The 21,470-nt window shown below is 66.9% G+C and overlaps 1 protein-coding gene across 28 annotated transcripts in view; it reads left to right on the forward strand.

Moving 5' to 3' along the window:
• Window positions 1-21,470, forward strand: part of NCOR2 (nuclear receptor corepressor 2) — a 255,049-nt gene that overhangs the window by 228,755 nt on the left and 4,824 nt on the right. For 17 of the 28 annotated variants that reach the window (XM_036221357.1, XM_036221361.1, XM_036221364.1 and 14 more), the window contains 21 exons: window positions 14-153; window positions 807-909; window positions 1,125-1,229; window positions 1,438-1,541; window positions 4,401-4,551; window positions 6,945-7,085; window positions 7,406-7,492; window positions 8,054-8,349; window positions 9,609-9,960; window positions 11,201-11,422; window positions 11,948-12,199; window positions 12,844-12,993; window positions 13,129-13,248; window positions 13,344-13,554; window positions 14,981-15,522; window positions 16,593-16,742; window positions 16,909-17,144; window positions 17,488-17,681; window positions 18,424-18,573; window positions 19,173-19,321; window positions 20,010-20,063. In XM_036221357.1, coding sequence (XP_036077250.1) covers window positions 14-153; window positions 807-909; window positions 1,125-1,229; window positions 1,438-1,541; window positions 4,401-4,551; window positions 6,945-7,085; window positions 7,406-7,492; window positions 8,054-8,349; window positions 9,609-9,960; window positions 11,201-11,422; window positions 11,948-12,199; window positions 12,844-12,993; window positions 13,129-13,248; window positions 13,344-13,554; window positions 14,981-15,522; window positions 16,593-16,742; window positions 16,909-17,144; window positions 17,488-17,681; window positions 18,424-18,573; window positions 19,173-19,321; window positions 20,010-20,063 — 3,909 coding nt within the window. The remainder of the gene's footprint in view (window positions 1-13; window positions 154-806; window positions 910-1,124; window positions 1,230-1,437; window positions 1,542-4,400; window positions 4,552-6,944; window positions 7,086-7,405; window positions 7,493-8,053; window positions 8,350-9,608; window positions 9,961-11,200; window positions 11,423-11,947; window positions 12,200-12,843; window positions 12,994-13,128; window positions 13,249-13,343; window positions 13,555-14,980; window positions 15,523-16,592; window positions 16,743-16,908; window positions 17,145-17,487; window positions 17,682-18,423; window positions 18,574-19,172; window positions 19,322-20,009; window positions 20,064-21,470) is intronic. The other 11 variants (XM_036221381.1, XM_036221382.1, XM_036221369.1 and 8 more) reach the window with 6 other exon arrangements.

Below are 21,470 nucleotides of genomic sequence, written 5' to 3' on the forward strand. Positions count from 1 at the left end.
CGTGTGCCCCCAGGTCATCCGCTGCCCCTGGGCCTCCACGACAGTGCCCGGCCCGGCCCGCCACGCCCTCCCACCGCCTCCAACCCTCCGCCCCTCATCTCCTCCTCCAAGCACCCCAGCGTCCTCGAGAGGCAGATGGCTCCCATCTCCCAGGTGAGGCGGCCCCGTCCCCCTTCAGGGGTCACGTGGGGGCATTGGGACCAGCGACGTCTGGGTGGGGGCCGGGCTCATCTCTGTCCATGGCAGTGCTGGGGTCCGAGCTGGCTGGACCCTGCCCCAGGCACTTGGGACCTTGGGAGGTCACTTCATGGAGTGGTCAGGAGCCTGGGCTTTGCAGCCAGACCATGCGGCCTTGGGCAAGCTACTCAGCCGCTGTGCCTCGGTTTCCCCTCTGTGGGACGGAAGGCGAGCAGGCCACACAGCGGCCCGCATGTGTGGACCCTCGGTCTGCGGCCATCCGTCTGTGGCCATATGCCCCTTCCCGCCCCGTGGAGCGCAGGGTGGGGACGAGGCGTCGGCTTGGTCCCAGGCCGCTTGCACCGTTTCCTTTAAACTGCCCCAGGCTGCGGTGGCTGCTGCACAGGGGAGGGCGCCGGGGTGCAGGAGGGGCAGCGGGTTGTCCACAGTCACCCAGTGGGGCAGCAGGGCCAGACCTCGAGCCCCAGGCCCCTCCGGCCTGCTGTGATCCTGGGGTCTCCCTCCTCCTGAGCCCTCACAAAGGGGTCGTTGGCGGCTCTGGCTGGGCCGGGGCATGCGGTGGGGGGACTTTGGGGACTCCAGTGACCCTGTGACCTCTGCCCCCACAGGGACTGTCGGTACAACTCCATGTCCCATACTCAGAGCATGCCAAGGCCCCTGTGGGCCCCATCACCATGGGGCTGCCCCTCGCTATGGACCCCAAGAAGCTGGGTAAGGATCAGGGGCCTCCCCGGGTTTGGTTCCAGCCGTCCGTGTAGGGGGATTGAGAGGGGCAGCTTGGCCCGTGGGACTCTGGCCTGAGCTTGGCAGGGTGGCGGTCTGGACCCCCTTGTAGTCCTGGGCCCCACCCCCTGGGTAGGATGGGGTGGGCCACCCCCGCGAGCCCCTGTCCCGGGGGCTCATGGCTCTGTCTTGCCTGTCCCCAGCACCCTTCAGTGGCGTGAAGCAGGAGCAGCTGTCCCCACGGGGCCAGGCTGGGCCACCGGAGAGCCTGGGGGTGCCCACGGCCCAGGAGACGTCCGTGCTGAGAGGTGAGGCCCGCAGCAGGAATGGGGGGCCCTTTCCCCAAACCTGCGGAGAAGCTCCCTGCCACAGTTGCCTTCCTCGCCCTTTAGGGCTGGGGGCCCCTCTGTGTGCGCATTTGGAGGGGGACTCACTGGCCACCAGGAGCCCCACCGGGGTGGCCCGGGGCCTGTGGCGAGGCCGTACACTTCCACGCCCGTGTGTCCTGTCTTCCAGGCACGTCCCTGGGCTCGGTTCCAGGAGGAAGCATCAGCAAGGGCGTCCCGAGCACGCGGGTACCTGCCGAGAGCCCCATCACCTACCGGGGCTCCATCACCCACGTAAGGGCCTGGGGCGCAGCGGGGTGAGGGGCGCAGGGCGGGCTCATCAGGCAACCTGCAGACCTGGCTCTGACGCCGGGCAAAGCAGCAGGCCAGCCCCTCTGTCCCCTCTCCGTCACTGCATGGCACCTGCCTCAGTGGGCGCGGCGACAGTTCGTTCTGTGGTCGTTTATCGTGTCTCCTTGGTGCTCTGCAAACCTAAACCGCAGCCCACAAAGAGCTGGCCGGTAGCGCTGGATGCGCAGACGCCAGCAGGTGCAGTCGAGTGCAGTGTCCGAGTTGAGTGCAGTGTGCAAATCGAGCCGAATGCTGTGGCCGAGAGCGCCTGGGGCTGTGGGGGCCGCGGAGCGGGCCAGGGGCGGCCTGCAGGATTGTCAGAGGGCAGCATGTGTGAAGGCCGAGAGGTGGGAGGGCGATCCAGCCCCGATCGGCTGCAGGAGGCGTGCCAGGACTAGCTAGCGACATCTCCCCCAGCCCAGCGTTTGCAGCAGGGCCCTTCTGCACCCCTCCTGGGTCGGGAATTGGGGTTCAGTTCTCTGAGCTCGGGGCTCCTGGAGTGTCCAGAAGCTGTCGAGCCCCCCTCTCCCTGGCCAAGGATGCACGAAGGGCAGCACCACACTCTGGGGTTTCAGCTCCACCGGGCTGTCTCCTCCCCGCCCCGCGCCTAGCTCCAGACGAGACAAGACGCTTTCCGTTGGCAGAGTCCATCCTGCTGACTCGTCTTTCAGATGAGGAGACTGATGCTCAGATTAAACCTGAGGTCACGTAGCCAGTAGCCAGCGGCCGGGGTCTTGTGCCTGGCGTGCCAGAGAGCAGGGGCCTGGATCACACGTTTGCACGCACAGACTCGCTAACACACGCAGAGACATGCACACACGCACAGACACGCTCACAGGACACATGCTCCCGCACGTTTGTGGTGGAGCTCGAGGCCGCAGGCTGGCGCGCGGTGAGGTGTCCCTGAGCGAGTGGCCTCGATGTCACACCACAGAGGAGGCCCCCGTGGGCTCCGTTCTTCTCTGAACCCAAAGGCTCTGAAACCACAAGCTTCCCAAGGCAGCTTCGCTGAGCCCAAAGAGCAAGCAAGCGCCTGCAGCAAAAGGCAGGCTGCCCCGCTGAGTCCCGGTTCCGCCGCATGCACAGCCCTCCCTGACTCAGTTTCCTTTTTGGCAAAACCATTCCGTGCAGTCAGTCATTCTCGTGGCCTCGTCTGGGATTAAAAGTCGACATGTGAATTTCGTGCACACCCATCTGTGCCAGGTCTCCAGGTGACCGGGACACCGCCATCTCTGTCACTCACACGCCTTCAATTGTTTTTGGCAGAGGGTGGCAGCTGCCAAAATGTGTAAGAGTCAGACTGTCTCAGCCTGGCTACCAGGCGGTGATGAAATCTATGGACACACACACACACACACACGCAGGCCACACACACAGACGCAGGCCACACACACACACACAAACACACACACAAAGCACAAAGATGCAGGCCACACACAGAGACACAGGTCACACGCAGACGCAGGCCACACACACACACACAGATGCAGGCCATGCACACTCACACGTACACACACACACACACACACACACAGACGCAGGCCACACACAGAGACACAGGTCACACCTGGAGAGACGCAGGCCTCACACACAGATGCAGGCCACACACACACACACGTACACACGCAGACACACAGACACAGGCCACACACGCAGACGCAGGCCACACACACACACACACACACGGATGCTCATCTGTCCAGCGGTTGCCGACAGGCAGGGACCACGGTGTCGTGGAGGCTAGAGTGGGCCCAGCTCTCTGCCTCCTGGGGGCTCCCTCCCCCTGGGGAGTGATGTTCACTGGGGCAGCAGCCGGAGACTGCGAGAACCTCCGCGCCCCAGAAGTTGGTCCAGGGCATTTGTCCGAAATCGGGGGGCCGCCGCCTTGCTGAGGCTTCATCGCCTGCTCGTGGCCTTTGAAGCCGTGCAGCTTGCAAGTGTCAGACACCGTCAGCTGCACCCGGCGGCCCCTTTCCGTGCTGTGTAGTAAGTCGTGTGGGAAGCCACCAATGTCCCCGGGATGAGCCAGCGTCTCGTGTCAACCAAGACGCAGATAACGGCCGTGCCTGCGTCCGCGGCCTCTGGAGCCACCTCCTGATAGGGCGTGGCTGGCTCCCTCGCCTGCGAGGCGGCTGCCCGCCCACGCCCCTCTATCTCGCACTGTGTGTGCGCACACAGAGTGCGTCAGGGAGATCCTGACCAGGGTGTTTGCTCTGAGGAGGCTGAGAGACCTGTCTGCATTCAAGGCGTCTTGCTTTTACCCTCGTCACTGATCAGGACCCGGGAGGAAAACCCAGAGCTGGCCAGTTGCTGCCCTTTACCCCACAGCAGGTGCTTCTCAGCGGAGAGGTCCCACGGGGAGCTCGGGCGTTTCCTGGTCTGGGGCTTGGCACACTGTCTCAGGCCCCGCGTCTTTGAATGGGCTCTTGGAATCATAGAGAAGAAGGCCACCTCGATTTGGGGACAGCTCGTCTGTGCTGGGCGCCTTTGAGAATCAGAGACACCAAGATTGTCTCTGTTGTGTAGACACACAGGCTGGGGCCCTGAGAGGCAGAGCGACCCGTCAGAGGTCACACAGCGGGTCCATGGCAAGGCTGCTCTGGCGTCCAGCAGCCGAGCCCCACCTCTGTAGTCCAACCCCACACTCGTTCTCCGAAGTCGCCTGGGCGAGTCACTACCCCACCTGTGATCACACACGTGTGCGGCGTAGGTCTGGAGGATGCGGGTGTGTGTGAGCTGGGTCGTGCCCACGTCGTCCCTGGCGAGCATGGGGGCCCCTGGCTAACACCTTCTCCTCCCCAGGGCACTCCGGCTGATGTCCTGTATAAGGGCACCATCACCCGGATCATCGGCGAGGACAGCCCGGGGCGCCTGGACCGCGGCCGGGAGGACGGCCTGCCCAAGGCCCACGTCATCTACGAGGGCAAGAAGGGCCACGTCCTGTCCTACGAGGGTGAGTTCTGTCGTTGACGGCCGCAGGGAGCCGGCGGGCAGGCTGGGGCTTCCCTTCCTGCCATTCGCAGACCTTTGCTGCCCAGGGGAGACTCTCCCAGTGAGGGGACTCATGGGACCAGGGAGGAAAGCTGGTCACTGGTTGGTCACGTGTCCTTCCCGGGAGCCAAGCACATGCTGGGGGGGGATGGGGGGGCTGGGGGCTCGGCGTCTGAAGTTCCCCCTCAAGATGCCCACACGAGGTCATCACCCTGTTAATTCTGAGTCGTGGGAGCCTGCTCTGCCCAGCGCGGCTCAGGCACCCAGCCCCAGGCCCCGGTGTCCTGGAGCCGGCCCAGGGAGCAGGGTCCAGAGGAGCGTGACCGGGGCCAAAGGGCAGCCAGATGTCTTCGGAAAGCCAGTCTGGGGGGCCCCGAGTGGTGGGCCCGGGGGCAGCTGGGGCACAGTGACGTCCAGGCTGCATCCATGTGGCCACACTTCTGGCCCCTCAGGAGAACATGGGGCCCCGGGTCGGGGGAGGAGGGCGTTTGGGCCCTCGTGGTAGCTTCGCAGGCAGGGCTGGGGTGACACCAGGAAGCATGTTGGAGAGGTGGTAGGGACCCCTCCCCCCATCACTATAGGCATGCACGGCCGCGGCCGGTCAGGCTTGGCCTGGGCCGCCTCCCACCTCCGCCCAGGGCTGTACAACGTGGGAACAAACTTGTAGCCAGCCTTGCGAGAAGCATGGTGGGAAACGGAGGCCCAGAGAGCAGAAGCCCAGGCCTCCAGCCCAGCACTTCCGGCCGATGCTGTGCTAATTAACACCCCGCGGGTGGCCACCAAGGGGCACCGCCAGCTGAGGCTCCGCCCTGCCTTCCGCCCCTCGCCTCTTCTCCCGCCCTGGTCGGGGGTTCGCAGCCGAGGAGCCCTGCACGGAAGGGGTTAAGGGAGAACAGGGCTGGGGCGTGCATTTCCAGGCAGCCTTGGGCGCCCAGGGGTGTGGAGATGAAAGCCGATAATGGGCGCCCCTCTCCGCGGCTGGCGGCTGCGGGGCCCTAAACTGCTTCTCCTCTGGGGGGCGGGCGGCGCCTTTTCCTCTCCATCTGCCTCCCGCCCGCGCCCGCTGCTCCCCCACCCCCACACCCCCCAGTCCTGGGACGTGGGGGCGTCCCCATGTGTCCCAGGCACGTGCCTCTCTGTGCTGCCAAGTGGCGGAGAGAGCCGGGGACAGGCCATCCGCTGCGTCTCCGGTGCCCGGCTGCGTGATGGCGACCGGCCCGGCGAAGGCCCGACGGAGGGGCCGGCGGTCCCCGGGCCGTGGGCAGGGAGCACTGGGCGGATCATCCGCTCGGGCTCCAGACCAGGTCCTGAGCCTCTGTGGTTAAGTTTGTCATCCGCGAAATGGGTTAAAGTCAGGGATTTTAATTTCTCACGTGCTTCCTGGGGCGGCAGGCCGTAGGGACTGGGGAAGACTGTGTCTCCAGGGGGCACCCCCGCCTCTGGTCACCAGCAGCTGATTGTCACCCCGTCCGAATGTGAGTCTGCTGGCTCGACTTCTGATCTCTCCATTTTCCTCTGGAAACGCCCAGCGCTTCAACACCAGTAGTTAATTCTGAACGAGGACGAGGAATGTCCACTGGCCACCCGTTCGCAGCTCTGGAGTAGCTGCTGCTCTGAGGGCCCCACGAAGAAGTGAGAAGGGAGCCCGCCGCCTCCACGGGGCCCCCCGGCCGGGGGGGCGAGGCCGAGCCCTGCCCTCTGAGGCCTGTTCCTGTGTGTTCAGACCCTTGCTTGGCCTGGCCAGGGAGCGGTGAGGCCAGCCTCAGGTCCCCGGCCCCTCCGGGCCCGTCCAGGTGTGGCGAGGCCACCTCTGCTGCGGACATCCTGCCCTTCCCCCAGACTCACGCTCCCCACGGGGACTCGTAGTGCACGTGCACATTTGTGCACAGGAAGGCAGACGGGCACACAGGTGTGCCCTGTTCCTGCGGGCAGGCACGTGTGCAGGCGTGCGTGACGCGGATGGTCACACGTACCCTGTGCTCACGCGTGTACGTGCTCGTGTTCGTGTCCCGTGCTGGCACCCGTGCGTGGATGTGTTCGTGCACAGGCTTACGTGGCTGTGTGTGTGGCCGAAGGCCACACCTACGTGCTGTACTGACAGAGCAGCCTGGCAGGTCGGGGCTCGGGGTGCGGGGGGCTCGCCTGCCTCTCCCATCGCGTGCTTCCCCCCAGGCGGTCCGAGGGGTCGGTCAGTGGGGTCCTGTGCTCAGGCCCTGGGCCGGACCGCAGGTCCCCTCGGGAGGGCTCGGCTGGCCGGCTGTCAGCCACGTGCTCGGCGGGGCCTTGTGGCGGGGCCTGCGTGTGTACGAGCCGCCATTCCTCTGGGCCCTCACCGTGAGCTTGTCTGCTTACCAGGTGGCATGTCGGTGTCCCAGTGCTCCAAGGAGGACGGCAGGAGCAGCTCGGGCCCCTCCCACGAGACGGCTGCCCCCAAACGCACCTACGACATGATGGAGGGCCGGGTCAGCAGGGCCATCGCCTCAGCCGGCATCGAGGGTGGGTGTGCTGCCCAGGCTCTGCCCTGGGTTGTCACAGCGAAGAGAGGTGTTGTCTGGCACCTGCCGGGGGGAGGTGGTGGGGTGGCCAGCCCCATGTCATGGACAGGGACACCGAGGCTGGGTCTTTCTGAGGCTCTATCTGGGGGGAGCACAGGGCGCAGGAGATATGTCCCTTGCTTGCCAGGTGAGTCCTGTGCCACCAGCACTGTCGTCATGGAGGGGCCCACTGCCAGGCGGGCTGGCTAGACCCCGGCCCCTGCCGCTGCCCGGGGCTGGCTCGGGGACCCACGTAATGACGCTCTTGCCATCTTCCCCCAGGCCTCATGGGCCGCGCCATCCCGCCCGAGGGACACGGCCCCCACCACCTCAAAGAGCAGCACCACCTCCGCGGCTCCATCACACAAGGTACTGCCGCCCTGGCCGCCCTGGCCGCAGCTCCGGGTCCCCAGGGTTCCCGCGGGGGGGAGGGGGGCGCGGTGTGAGCTCGGGCGTGGCACAGGCGTGCCGCACACGCGTGCCTGGCGGGCTCACACGCAGGTCGCCGTGGGGAGCTCGGGCGTTTCTTGCTTGTTTGGAAATGAAAAGAGGAAAGAAAACACCCCTCCCCCCACTTGGTGGGCGTCGTCTCCTGAGCACCTGCTGTGTGCTCGGCCCTAACCCCAGTGCGTTGTCTCACGGGACGTTTTTGGAGAAGGAGGTGCAGTTGGTTAGGGGATAAAGAGGCCCCGTGACTCGCCCGGGCTGCACTGGTTGGTTGGCGGCGAGCCAGCCACTGCGCCCCGATGTGGGCTTTTGTCGCTGTCATCTCGCTGCCTGGACGAAGGGTTCCCACGAGTGTCCCTGCTTTATGCGTGGAGACCCCGGGCCCCAGGGAGGTCACGCCACGTGCTCAGGGCGCCGGGGCCCCGGGTTCGGGGGGCGAGGCGGGGCGCGGGCGTGAGGTCAGCACCCCGCCCTCCCTTGCAGGGATCCCCCGCTCCTACGTGGAGGCCCAGGAGGACTACCTGCGGCGGGAGGCCAAGCTGCTGAAGCGCGAGGGCACGCCGCCGCCCCCGCCGCCCCCGCGGGACCTGGCCGAGGCCTACAAGGCCCGGCCCCTGGAGGCCCTGGGCCCCCTGAAGCTGAAGCCGGCGCACGAGGGCCTGGTGGCCACGGTGAAGGAGGCCGGCCGCTCCATCCACGAGATCCCGCGCGAGGAGCTGCGGCGCTCGCCCGAGCCGCCCCTGGCCCCCCGAGCCCTCAAGGAGGGCTCCATCACGCAGGTACGGGCAGGCGCCCGCCCGCTGCAAGCGGGGAGCCGGGCCCAGGACCACGCGCGGCTGTCCCGGGCCCCGCGCGCGTCCAGGTCCCACGCGAGGGGCTTGCACCTGTGACCTCGGTCCGTGGTTGGCAGCCCCGGGGGGGTCGTGCCCATCATCCCCGTTCTTCGGGTGGGGGCGCCGGGGCCCAGAGGTCGAGCAGCGCCCACGCCGAACGTGGTAGCAGCGGCCGCCCTCCGCCGCGGCCTCGCCGTGGGCCGGGCGCTGCCAGGGCACGTAGCGCCGTGACCTGGTGGCTCTCGTATCTGCGCCCTGAAGCCGTTCTCTCTCTCTGTCCTCCTCTCGATGACCGGTCCAGGGTCACAGCGCGAGCGAATGGCAGTTGCGACTCTCAAATCCAGACCAGAGGTCCCCAACTCTGCAGCGCCTTTGCGTTGCGGCGTCCACCCCCTGCAAGGCCCTGGCCTCGTGTGAGGCGCGGGTCAGTGGGCACCGCTAAGGGCCACGGCCCCCTCACGCGGTCGGAGTGGCCCGATGTGCCGAGGGTGGGCGGAGCCCCAGGGGACCCCAGGAGGGGTGCGGGGCTCCCTGAGGACCAGGGCTGCAGTGTGGCACTCGTGGAGCTGCCAGCCAGAGTCCAGCATGGGTCCAAGAGAGAGGCTTGTCTGATTCTAGAATATTCTTTTTAAAATTAGGGCGTTTATCCTTCTTGTGGAAGAGATTAAAACATTCCTGAACAAACACAGAGCTGTTATTTGCAGAGACACAGGGCCCCGCTGTATCCGGGTTTCCCAGCCGTCTAAACAGGGCGAGGTCTTTTCCCAGGTGGCTGGGCAGGGACCGTGACCCCTGTTTCTTCAGCTGCCCTTCCTGGCCAGAGAGCAAACATGAACTTCAGTCCTGACCTCTGAGCCTTAATCCTCAGGGGGGCGAAACCGGATTTTGCTGCTGAATCGCCGGTTTGGGCAGCGGGTGTGTGGAGGGGCCCAGGCTGTCAGGAGGAAGGATTCAGCCAACGTGAGGGAGTTGAGCCCCTTTCTTACAGACCCCAGGGGGCAGCAAAGGGCTCCCCATTTGCTCCAGGAAGGGCTGACCTCTGAAGTTTGCCCCCTTTAGTGCCCTCCCCCCCCAGAGCCCAGGGCAGAGCGGGCAGGCCGCGAGGGTCGCGCTCACCTTAGGCTCAGCACTGCGGAGCCCTGCGGCCCCCTGCCCCTGCAAGGCCCGCGAGGCTCAGAGCGTGATGCACCTGCCATCTCCCCCAGGGCACCCCGCTCAAGTACGACACCAGCTCGTCCACCGGCTCCAAAAAGCACGACGTGCGCTCCATCATCGGCAGCCCGGGCGGGACGTTCCCGCCGGTGCACCGGCTGGACGTGATGGCGGACGCGCGGGCGCTGGACCGCGCCTGCTACGAGGAGAGCCTGAAGAGCCGGCCGGGCGCGGTGGGCAGCTCCGGGGGCTCCATCACCCGGGGCGCGCCGGCCATCGTGCCTGACCTGGGAAAGCCTCGCCAGAGCCCCCTGACCTACGAGGACCACAGCACGCCCTTCACCGGCCACCTTCCGCGGGGCTCGCCGGTGACCACGCGGGAGCCCACGCCGCGCCTGCAGGAGGGTGCGTGGGTGTGGGCGTGGCCTGGGGGCCGTGTGGGCATGAGTGTGGGCGTGGCTTGGGCTGGGGTGTGGCCTGGGCAGGGCCTGGGGCGGGACCTGGGGCGGGGCAGGGGTTGGGGTGGTTGAGGTCTCAGTAAACCACCTTAGTTTGGAACCAGGAACACCCCTGGGGTCACCGCATCCACCTCGTTGGCCAGATCTGTGGGTTGGGCGTCCAGATGCTACTGAGAACCCTCCGCGCCCGCCCCACCACCATCCCCCCCCACCCCTCTCCCGCTGGGCTTTCCAGGTCCCCTCCTGTCCAGCTGTAATGTGCTCCTCAAATGGCAGCCGGACTTTTTCTTTTTTTTTCTTTTTTTTTTGAAAAATTTACAGCAAAGTATGCCGCCCTCCGGCTTAAACCTTTCTGGTGACTTCTCACTGCACTCAGAAGGAGGATCAGCCTTTCCTGCCGTGGCCTTGGGGTGGGGCCTGCAGGATTCGGCCCTGCCTGCTTCACGGGCTGCCAGATTCCTTTCTCCCAGGCTCTGCCAGAGGGCCGCCTCCTCTTTGCCCCCCGACCACGCTCATCCACACCCCTATCCCGCCCCGGGCCTTTGCCCATACTGTTCCCGCTGCCTGAAACATCCCCCGCCTCCCAGGTCTCAACCTGACTGGCTGAGGTTCATCCTTCAGGTCTCTGTCCAAATGTCACATCCCCAGCCAGGGAGGCTTCTCACGGCCACACACCCCTCCTCCATTCTGGCCACGTCCTTTCACGTTTTAAGTTTTTCTTCAGAGCATCTATCACTCCGAAGCCCTTATGTGACAATTAGTTTATCATCCGTCTCCCACGTTAAATGTCAGCTCCTTCGGGGCCGGGAGTTTCGTCTATTTGCTGGTGTATCCCCAGCTCCCCAAATACTGCTTGGCAAGTAGTGGAGGTTCCAGAGACGTGTTTTGATTGATTGATCAATTGATTAACTGACTTATTGAATGAATGAATGAATGATGAACGAGACAGGAAACAGATGAGAGAGAGAATGATGGATTTTGGGGGAACTAAAAGTAAACGAGTGAGTGATCTTTAATGAGTGAAGTAAGAGGCAAACGGGTGGGTGAATGAAGAGGCCTGGTCGTGGGGTGCCAGAGACCCTGCTTCCCAGGGGTCTCCCTAGCGCACCAGCGTCTGGTGCCTGTGCCAGGGCCGGGTCGGCAGTGGCACGGAGGTCCGATGCCGTTCCCACATCACCCGTCCACAGGCAGCCTCTCGTCCGGCAAGGCGTCCCAGGACCGGAAGCTGACGTCGACACCCCGCGAGATAGCCAAGTCCCCGCACAGCGCCGTGCCGGAGCACCACGCCCACCCCATCTCGTCCTACGAGCACCTGCTCCGGGGCGTGAGCGGCGTGGACCTGTACCGTGGCCACATCCCGCTGGCCTTCGACCCCACCTCCATCCCCCGCGGAATCCCCCTGGACGCAGGTGACTGTCCCGAAGCACGGGGCCCGGGGGCCTCATCGGCGTCCGCCCGGGGTCTCCTGAGGCATCGCCCCGGCTGCGCGCGTTGGGGAAGCTGAGGACACCCCGCAGCATGATCACGGGGCGGTGCAGGCTCGCATTTCTCTTGGGGATCCCCAGGGCATCTTTCGTTGCTTGTCTTTTCCCGAGGGACTTTTCAGGGCCTTTCAAAGTGTAAACATATCCAAAGAGGGCTCAAGTGTGGGGGTCCCCGCGTGGACGGGACCTGGAAAGCTTTTGTGAGGGACGTGTCCCTTATGTGTCTCGGTGACGCAGAAGCCGGACGCCCCACGTGCGGGAGAGCTTCAGGCCAGAGGTCGTTACCATAAGAGGCCCCTCAAGGGTTTTAGGGAGCAAGTGTCTATTTCTACACCCTAATTCTGTCTCGTGAGGGCGTTCTGGGGAGAAGCTGTCAGGACGCGGGGGGTGGGGACATCTCTGGCCAGGGTGCGGGCCGCCTCTCCTGACCTTGCTCCCCTTGCCCGGCAGCTGCCGCCTATTACCTGCCCCGGCACCTGGCCCCCAGCCCCACCTACCCGCACCTGTACCCGCCGTACCTCATCCGCGGCTACCCCGACACGGCGGCGCTGGAGAACCGCCAGACAATCATCAACGACTACATCACCTCGCAGCAGATGCACCACAACGCGGCCAGCGCCATGGCCCAGCGCGCCGACATGCTGCGCGGCCTGTCGCCCCGTGAGTCCTCGCTGGCGCTCAACTACGGTGCCGGCCCTCGAGGTGGGTGGCCCCGGGCGCCCCGGGCGGGCATGGGGGGCGGGGCGGCCGTGCTCCTGGAGCGCCCGGGCTCGCCGGGGCGTGCTGGGGACCCGTGCGTGCGTGTGCGGCTTTCCCGACGTGTGTAGCGTGTGGTCGTCTCGGGGGCCAGAGTGCTGGCCGTGGTGTGTGTGCTGCGGGCACGAGGTCGCGCCCGATGGCCGTGTGCATCCTGGCTGCACACACGGGTCACAGGCATGCCGCGTGTGCTCTTGGTGCGTGCAGTCCTTGGAGTTGACACAATAAAGACCAGAACACGAGGCTGTCGAGGCTTCTGGCTCCCTGGACTTGCAGGCAGCCTGTGGTTGCCCAGCACGTGTGTGTCGGACACTCTCCTGGAACGAGGTTCTGGAGTGCCCAGGCGCTGGTCAGGGTCCAGCTGGAGAACTGGTCACGCGAGCCGTTTCAGAGGAGGGGGCGGAGTTGAGCCCACGCCGAGCAGGGCGCCCACTGTCGGCCCTGACTTCTCAGGCGGGGAGCTCAGGGAGGGGCTGGGGGGACCTGGCATTCTGAACCAGGTCCCGCGGGGAGGGCGCAGGACGCCCCCCGGGTGGCGGTCCAGCCCGCAGGAGCCTGAGGCCTCCACTCCGTCCCACCTGCCCCCACAGGCATCATCGACCTGTCCCAAGTGCCACACCTGCCCGTGCTGGTGCCCCCGACACCGGGCACCCCCGCCGCGGCCATGGACCGCCTGGCCTACCTCCCCACCGCACCCCAGCACTTCAGCGGCCGGCTCAGCAGCTCCCCGCTGTCCCCAGGTAGCACCTCCAGCCCGCCCTGGGCCAGGGCCCTGGTCACTGCGGGAGTGGCCGGGTGTCTCCGTCCTGCCCCAGCGGACAAATCCAGGCCCTTCCTGGGCCCTGGGGCTGAGTCGCAGCCCTCTCGTCTCCCAGGGGGTCCCACCCACCTGACCAAGCCGACCGCCACGTCCTCGTCCGAGAGGGACCGCGAGCGGGAGAAGTCCATCCTCACGTCCACCACGACGGTGGAGCACGCGCCCATCTGGAGACCCGGTAGGGCGCCAGAGGCCCCGCCCCGCCCCGGGGGTCCCCGCGGGCCTCCCGAGTCTCGCTCCCTTGACAGCACAGCCTGTCCCCGTCCCCGCCAGGCACGGAGCAGAGCAGCGGCGGCGGCGGCGGCGGGAGCGGGGGCAGCGGCGGCGGCGGTGGCCGCCCCGCCTCGCACGCCCACGCCCACCAGCACTCACCCATCTCGCCCCGGACCCAGGACGCCATCCAGCAGAGGCCCAGCGTGCTGCACAACACGGGCATGAAGGGCATCGTGACCTCCGTGGAGCCCGGCACGCCCACGGTCCTGAGGTGGGCCGGGCTGGGTGGAGGGGGTGGACGCCTGGTGGGTGGGGGCAGGGGGGTTGGGCGTGCGGGTGGGTGCTCCAGCCAGGCGGTGGGCGTGCAGATAGGTAGGTGAGTTGGTAGGTAGGGGCGGGTTGGGGGGCTGGGTCAGGTGAGAGGGTAGGTGTCTGGGTGGGTGGATAGATTAGGCATCGAGTTGGGTGAGCGGAGGGGTAACGGGGCAGGTGGGCTCTCCGGCTTAGGGACAGAGTCTGTGGAGGCGAGAGACTCCTGGTCACCCCTGGGGTTCGTCAGGGCCCTACGGGGAGATGTGTTTCCCTCCAGGTGGGAGAGGCCCCCCGAGAGTCCGCTCCCTTTCAGAGCGGGCCGAGTCCTTGCTGGTGACAAACACCCCACAGCCTGTGGGCGGAGCTGCTGCTTCCAAAACGAAGTCTCCTTCGTTTCCCCCCATTGGCTGCTCTCAGCCCCCCCCCACCCCGATTCTTGTTATGAACGGTGGCAACGCCGCTCCTCAGGAGCATTGTCCTCACGGGCTCCGGGGCTTGGCGGTCACAGGAAGCAGAGGCACCTGGCTCAGAGCAGGGTCGTGGGACAGACGGCCGTGCGCAAAAGCCGGTCGTTCGTTCCCGCCCGCAGCACCGTTGGGCGCTGCTCTGGGAAAACCAGGGCCTTCCCGCTGGCAGCCGGTGTGCCAGGGGTGAGGAGGACTGGCGGGGGCGAGGGGCGGGCGCCTCGTCATGGCAGCAAGGCGGGGCCGGCGGAGGCCACGTGGGGCGGAGCCGGGCCAGCGTGTGCGCACGCCTCGCCGTCCTCGTCCGCAGAGCGGGGACGATTCCGTTTACCTTGTGAAACCGGAGCGCACGGTTGTGCTCCCTCCTTCCCGGCGGCACACGCGGGGCGCTGGGGACACGGCGGTCGGCGGTCGGGGAGGCGCCGCCTCCGGGGGCCGACGGTCCGGGCCGAGGCAGCACTCGGGGCCACACGCGGGTCGTGGGTTTGCTCACGCGTCCTGAGCAGGCCTCGGTCACAGGCCAGCTCCTCGGAGAGACCCCCAGCCTCACCACGCCCGGTGGCCTCTGAGCAGTGCTCTGACGGGGCTCGCGGTCTCTCTGCTCACCCGTTTTTGCCTGTTTCGCTCAATGCCGTGCCCCTCGTGTTTAGGAGAGTGCCTGGCACGTAGTAGGTGCTCAGTTAGAAGTTTTGAGACGATGGAAGGCGTGCGCGGGGTAGGTGAGGACAGAGGCAGGAGGGCAGGTTGATTTGGGAACTGCAGGGCACGTGGAGGCCATTCCAGGGCAGTGGTCCTCGCCAGGGCCTTGCGGGCCCCCCGCGGTGGCTCCCGCGGCCTCCTGACCCCAGTGGGCCTCGCCAGGGCCTCACGGGCCCCCGTGGTGGCTCCCGCGGCCTCCTGACCCCCTGCTGTCCTCCACAGGTCCACGTCCACCTCCTCACCTGTCCGCCCGGCTGCCACCTTCCCCTCCGCCACCCACTGCCCACTGGGCGGCACCCTTGACGGCGTCTACCCCACCCTCATGGAGCCTGTCCTGCTGTCCAAGGAAGCCCAGAGGGTCACCCGGCCGGAGCGGCCCCGAGGGGACACTGGCCACGCCTTCCTCGCCAAGCCCCAGGCCCGCACGGGGCTGGAGCCCGCCTCCTCCCCCGGCAAGGGCCCCGAGCCCCGGGCCCTGGCGCCCCCCGGCTCCGGCCACGCGGCCATCACCCGCACCCCAGCGAAGAGCCTCGCACCCCACCACGCCAGCCCGGACCTACCGGCTCCGCCTGCCTCGGCTGCGGACCTGCAGCGGGAAAAGACTCACAGTAAACCCTTTTCCACCCAGGAGCTGGAGCTCCGTTCTCTGGGTAAGACCATCCTGACAGCGGACTCCTTCATTGACGCGATAATCGCGCGTCAGATTGCTCACGATAACGGGCCGCGAGAAGGAGGTTCGCTGGCCACCGACTCCCCTCGCGATGGTAAGACTCCGGCCCCCGCCGCCCGCCCGCCCCGTCTCGTGGCCTAAAGATATTTTCAGATCTCTGCCTTTTATTTTTTCCCCCGCACTTTTTGTTGGTTTTGGCGTTTGGTTTTTGAGCCCGTCTCCGTTGGTCGCATGCTCTGGCGGCCCCTCAGGCCCGCCCCCCGCCTCCCTGGCGTGGTGGGGGCGCCTCATCATTCGCACATTGTTCCGTCATGAGTATTTTTTTTTTTTTGAATTTTTGCTTTTTTTTCCCCCTTTAATGAATGGATCTGTGATTTTGACGTCCACCGCGCCTGCCATCTCCCCCCTTCGCACCTTCGTCTGGGGAGCAGGGAGTGGGCCGCGGGGGGCCGCGGGCCGAGGCCTTTGCCCGCTGCCCTGTGCGGATGAATTTGCTTTGGACGACACCCACCAAGGAGGATGGGGAGGGGAGGGGGGGAACCCACTCTCCAAGAGGAGCAGGGAGCCTGACACCTGCTCCTGAGTGGGTCGCGGGGGAGACTTGGGGGGCCCCGGCCCCATGTGCCCCTTGCCCACCCACTGCCCAGCATCCCTGGGGAAAAGAGCGCTCTCCCCGGCCCTGCCTCCCACCTCCGCCCCCAGCTCGGGGCCCCTGTTTGCGGGACTGGGGGCTCGGGGGCCGCCGGGACCTGAGTGTCACTCCCTGCCACGCCCCCCACTGACCTCCGTCCCTCCGCCCGCAGCCACCGCCCCGCGCCCCGTTCTCGCGCCCTCCCCGCAGCCCCCGCCGGCCGGAGCCGCGTCTGGCTCTTACGCATCTGTGTGTCTCTCTCTCTCTCTCTCCTCCCGCGCACCCCAGTCTCGTCTTCCTCTCCACCTGTCCCTCTCTGCCCGAAGCCCCGTCTCTTAAAGCGCCCCGCCGCTGGCCAGCCGGCAGCCTGGGTTCTGGCTCACCCTCGCTCTTCATCCGCTCAAGTCCCCTGCTGCGGCCTGGGGCGGGGGGGCGGGGGGGGCCCAGCCAGTGCGGGAGGGCCGGGCGGGCCGGGCAGGGCAGCCTGGCTCCGAGTCCCCGTCTGGCCTGACCTCGGCCCCGCCTTGCTGCAGGTTACCATGGTGGCAACTACAGCCCCGATGGGGTGGAGCCCGTCACCCCTGTGGACTCTCCCAGCCTGACCCACGACAAGGGGCTCCCCAAGCACCTTGAGGAGCTCGACAAGAGCCACCTGGAGGGCGATATGCGGCACAAGCAGCCAGGTAGGGCCCCACCCTGCCCCGCGCCCGCACGCAGCCCTGCGGGAGGGAGACGGGTGTCGTCACCATGCCACGGTGCGGCCGGGGAGGAGGCGGCCCGGTCCCCTCCGCCCACCGGGCACACGCCCCCCCGTCCCCTGCCCCCTGACCAGCTCTGCTGTGCCCGCAGGCCCCGGGAAGCTCGGTGGTGAGGCCGCACACCTCGCACACCTGCGGCCGCTGCCCGAGAGCCAGCCGCCGGCCAGCCTGCTGCACCAGACCGCCCCAGGGGTCAAAGCCCACCAGCGGGTGGTCACTCTGGCCCAGCACATCAGCGTAACTACCCCTTCTCTGCCCCTTCCTCCCCACCTTTGCTCCTGGGGCGGGGGCAGGGGTGAAGGGAAGGTCACGCAGCTCCTTGGTCTGGTGGGTAAACTGAGTTCTGGTGGTGAGGACCGGGACCTGGGGTTGGGGAGGGGAAGAGCATCAGGGATCCCAGAGGCCCCACCCCAGATTCCGTAGCCGCCCCTCGTCACCCACAACCCACCCACAACGGCCCGTGGACCCCGACCCGTGCGGGACCGCCGGTTTGAGACCTCTGGCCAAGCGGCCGACCCCGGGCACACGGGACGTCGAGGCCCCGGGGGGGCAGGCCCGAAGGACACAGGCTCCGAGCACCAAGCCAGGATTAAGCCCTTAGCGTTCAGCCTAGCCCCGCCTGGAAGGCCCGGCGGGTGGCAGCCCCTGACCCCGCGCCTCTGGCCTGCAGGAGGTCATCACGCAGGACTACACTCGGCACCACCCACAGCAGCTCGGCACGCCCCTCCCCGCCCCCCTCTACTCCTTCCCCGGAGCCAGCTGCCCCGTCCTGGACCTCCGCCGCCCACCCGGAGACCTCTACCTTTCACCCCCGGACCACGGGGCCCCGGCCCGTGGCTCCCCCCACAGCGAAGGGGGCAAGAGGTGAGCTCCAGGGGCGGCAACCCCTCGCTGGTCAGAGGTGTGCGCCCGGGAACAGATGGGGCTCCGCGGCTGGAAGCCGCAGGGTTTGCCCAGAGTCACGGCTGCTAGACAGCAGCTGGCACGTTCATCCCGCCCCGGGGGCCCTGGCGCCCGGCCGGGCACCTCACACCGCTGAGGGCCACTGAGCGCAGCCCAGGGCGCGTGGGCAGCCCTGGTCCCGCTCACGGGTAAAGGGGCAGAGGCAGGAGAAGCGAGTCCATGCACCTGCCCGCAGGGGTGCAGGCAGTGGCTGCGGGCGCCCCACACACGCTCACACCCTGGGCGCCCGCAGACCTCGGGGTCCGCAGGGAACGGGGGCCCCCCGCTTAGCGGCAGGAGCCATTCGGGGAGGGGACGTCGCCTGAGGAAGGCACCGGTGGGGGGACCAGCAGCCTGTGTTTGGGGGAGAGGTGGGGGGCCCGGCAGAGGGGCGCAGTGGGGGTCGCCAACGCTGCCCATGGGCCCGGTCCTGCCCGCAGCCTGTTTGCACCCAGGCCACGCGCTAAAGGTGGTTTGCGTTTTTAAAAGATTGTTAAAAGCAAGGGAAGAACGTAGGACAGACAGCTAAAAAATGCAGTGCCTGGCCCAGTACAGTACGGACGGGCCGAGGGAGGCAGGGCTTGCGGGGCGCCGGGTGAGGTGGCTGCGTCCCTCGGGAGATAGCGCGCCGAGCCCTGGCCACAGCCCGGACCCCTCCTCCCAGGTCTCCAGAGCCAAGCAAGACGTCAGCCCTGGGCAGCAGCGAGGACGGTATTGAGCCTGTGTCCTCGCCAGAGGGCATGGTGGAGCCCGTGCACCCCCGGGCCGCCATGTACCCACTGCTATACCGAGACGGGGAGCAGGTGGAGCCCAGGTACCATCGCGCCCCACGCCCCCAACCCCACGGGAGCCGTAGACTCAGCCCCTTGCCCACCCGCGGCCTCAGGGTTCAGCAAGGGCTTCAGTGTGCAGCTAGGGGACCTTACACCTCCCACGCAAACGTCTCAGACCTGCAAGACCTCAGCAGCATCTCCTCGGGCCTCGGGCCGAGGTCTCTCAGCTGCTGGCACTCAGGGAGGCTCTGGGAAGTCACCAGCGGGATGGGCTGGGCCGAGGTGGAGTGGGGGGTGGAGCAGGGGCCGAGGAAACGGCCAGGCCCCGCCGGCCATGGGGAGAGATGTGGCCTGAGCCCTCTGGCTCCCAAGGCCCTTTTCAGTGGGGTCGGAGGCTGTTGCCCGTGGACGGGTATGGGCCCCCAGGGCAGCCGCCGCTTCCTGGAGATGCCCTGAGCCCGAGGACAGGCACATTATAGAGACGGTCTCGGGAGACACGGCTCCTAAGATGGGGACGCAGGTGCAGGCCGCAGGAAGCCGGGTTCCAGCTTTCTCAGGCCACTGAGGTGGCGAGTGCCCCGTCCCCAGAGGCTGCAGCCTCAGTGCCCAGCGACCTGACTTAGGCGTCTGGCCCTCGCAGCAGGATGGGCTCCAAGTCTCCGGGCAACACCGGCCAGCCGCCCGCCTTCTTCAGCAAGCTGACCGAGAGCAACTCCGCCATGGTCAAGTCCAAGAAACAGGAGATCAACAAGAAGCTGAACACCCACAACCGCAGCGAGCCGGAATACAGTAAGGGGGCCGCCTGTGGGGCTGAAGGCCCGGGGGCAGGGGACCACGGGGGACCGCTCCAGAGCCAGGGGGCCCGGCCCACCGCCCCTCCCCCTCTGAGGGGCCCCGGGCGGCCTCTCTCCTTGCCGCAGGCGCTCGCCAGTGCAGAGCGGCGCGGGAACGGCCGGCAAACGGGCACTCTGTGAACACGTGCACGGACGGCCCTGGGTCACACCCCTACAGGGCCCGCGTGTCCCCCAGTCCCGGCGCACGTCCCCTCGTGACCGTCCCCCAGGGTGTGGCTGGTGGGCGTAAACCCTAGCTTAGCCCCGCTACCCCTGGCGCAGTGCCTGGCACGTTGAGCAGATGGCTACGGCGTCGGCCCCGGCCTCAGGAAGGCTCGTTGGCGTTTGGGGCGTTTCAGGGGCTTCTCTCTTTCTGAGACTGGAGTAGCCACCTTGTAGATAGTTGCCGGCCCGGGCAGGTGTCTCCAGAGCCTTGCCCAGTGCAGTGCTCCGGCCAGCAGGTCGGCACCCCAGGCGAGCGGGTCAGAAATGCATGACCTCGGGCCCCCCGGATCTCTCGGGCCCTTCCGCACCGGACAGGCCTCCGGGCATGCTCCTCATCTCGGCCAGATGGCGGGCAGAGCGGGCGGCTGGCTTCCTGGGCCCCGGGGCTGTGGTCTCACCCGTCTCGTCACCCCCTCCAGACACTGGCCAGCCTGGGACAGAGATCTTCAACATGCCTGCCGTCACCGGAGCAGGTAACTGTCCCACCCCTGTCACATGGCCGCCCGTCCCCTCCCTGTCACTGCCACACCCTGGGGAGGTCAGGCCGGGCATGGGGGCCTGGAAGGAGAGTCGGGGGCATGGCTTTAGAGGCCCCTGGGGCTCCCACCCCAGTTGGATTCATGACAGTCAGACGCCTCTCCTCTGGTCTAAACGAAGCCTGTGGTGTGGCCTGCGGGCTTAGCACGACGTCTCTGTGTGGCGTTGAATCCCAAGGGCCACTGGTGCCTTTGGTTAGGCACAGCTGCAGGAGCTGGCCCCGCCCCCCACCACCGCACAGGTGCAAGCACAGCTGTTGGGAGCCTCTCTCCTGCACAGGTGCAAGCACAGCTGTCGAAAGTCTCGCCCTGCACAGGTGCAGGCACAGCTTTTAGGAGCCTCTACCCTGCAAAGGTGCAGGCACAGCTGTTGAGAGTCTCGCCCTGTACAGGTGCAGGCGCAGCTGTCTAGTCTCTCCCCGCACAGGTGCAAGCATAGCTTTTGGGAGCCCCCCACCTCCCGCACAGGTGCAAGCACAACTATTGAGAGTCTCGCCCTGCACAGGTGCAAGCACAGCTGTCGAGAGTCTCCCCCCGCACAGGTGCAATCACAGCTGTTGGGAGCCTCTCCTGTGCACAGGTGCAGGCACAGCTGTCTAGCCTCCCCTTGCACAGGCACAGGCACAGCTGTTGGGAGCCTCTCCCCTGAACAGGTGCAGGCACAGCTGTCTAGTCTCCCCCCGTACAGGTGCAGGCACAGCTGTTGGGAGCCTCTCCCCTGCACAGGTGCAGGCACAGCTGTCTAGTCTCCCCCCGTACAGGTGCAGGCACAGCTGTCGGGAGCCCACCGCCGGGCCTCGGCGGGGCCTGCGAGTGTGTGCACGGGGAGCAGGCCTGTGTTGGGGTGCACAGGCTCCACTCATGGTCCACGCGGGCGTTTGTGCAGGCAGCGCATCTGTTCCACCTGAAAACTCGAGCTGGGGAAACTGACGCGGTGTCGCGGAGATGGTGTAAAGCACGCACGTGTTTTTAAGCCACACTTAAGCCTTCCGTGATATTTGGCTAGGGAACAGGGGGCTTTGAGGTTGGACTCCAGCCTCCGGTAGGGGCCACCTGTTTTCTGTTGTCTCTAGGGAAGGACTTGGTTGGGGCTTTTGGGCGGCGCCTCGGTGAGTCTGGTGTCGGGGGTCTGAGCCCGGAGCCGACTGGGGGTGATGCTGCCCTTGGACAGCTGTGGCCCCGGGGTGGGGGCTGGGGATTTGCAGGGCTGTGGGAGAAGGGCCAGCCTCCTGGGGACTGGCAAGTAGGGACAGCCAGGATTTTATCGGCCTTCAGGGCCTCCGAGCTGATGGGACGCGTCTGTCTCCCCAGAGACACTGGGGGCTTCGCTGAGCCTCAGGCAAT

The sequence above is a fragment of the Rousettus aegyptiacus genome, unplaced genomic scaffold (genome assembly GCF_014176215.1).
Source record: "Rousettus aegyptiacus isolate mRouAeg1 unplaced genomic scaffold, mRouAeg1.p scaffold_m13_p_5, whole genome shotgun sequence".
NCBI classification, from domain to species: Eukaryota; Metazoa; Chordata; class Mammalia; order Chiroptera; family Pteropodidae; genus Rousettus; species Rousettus aegyptiacus.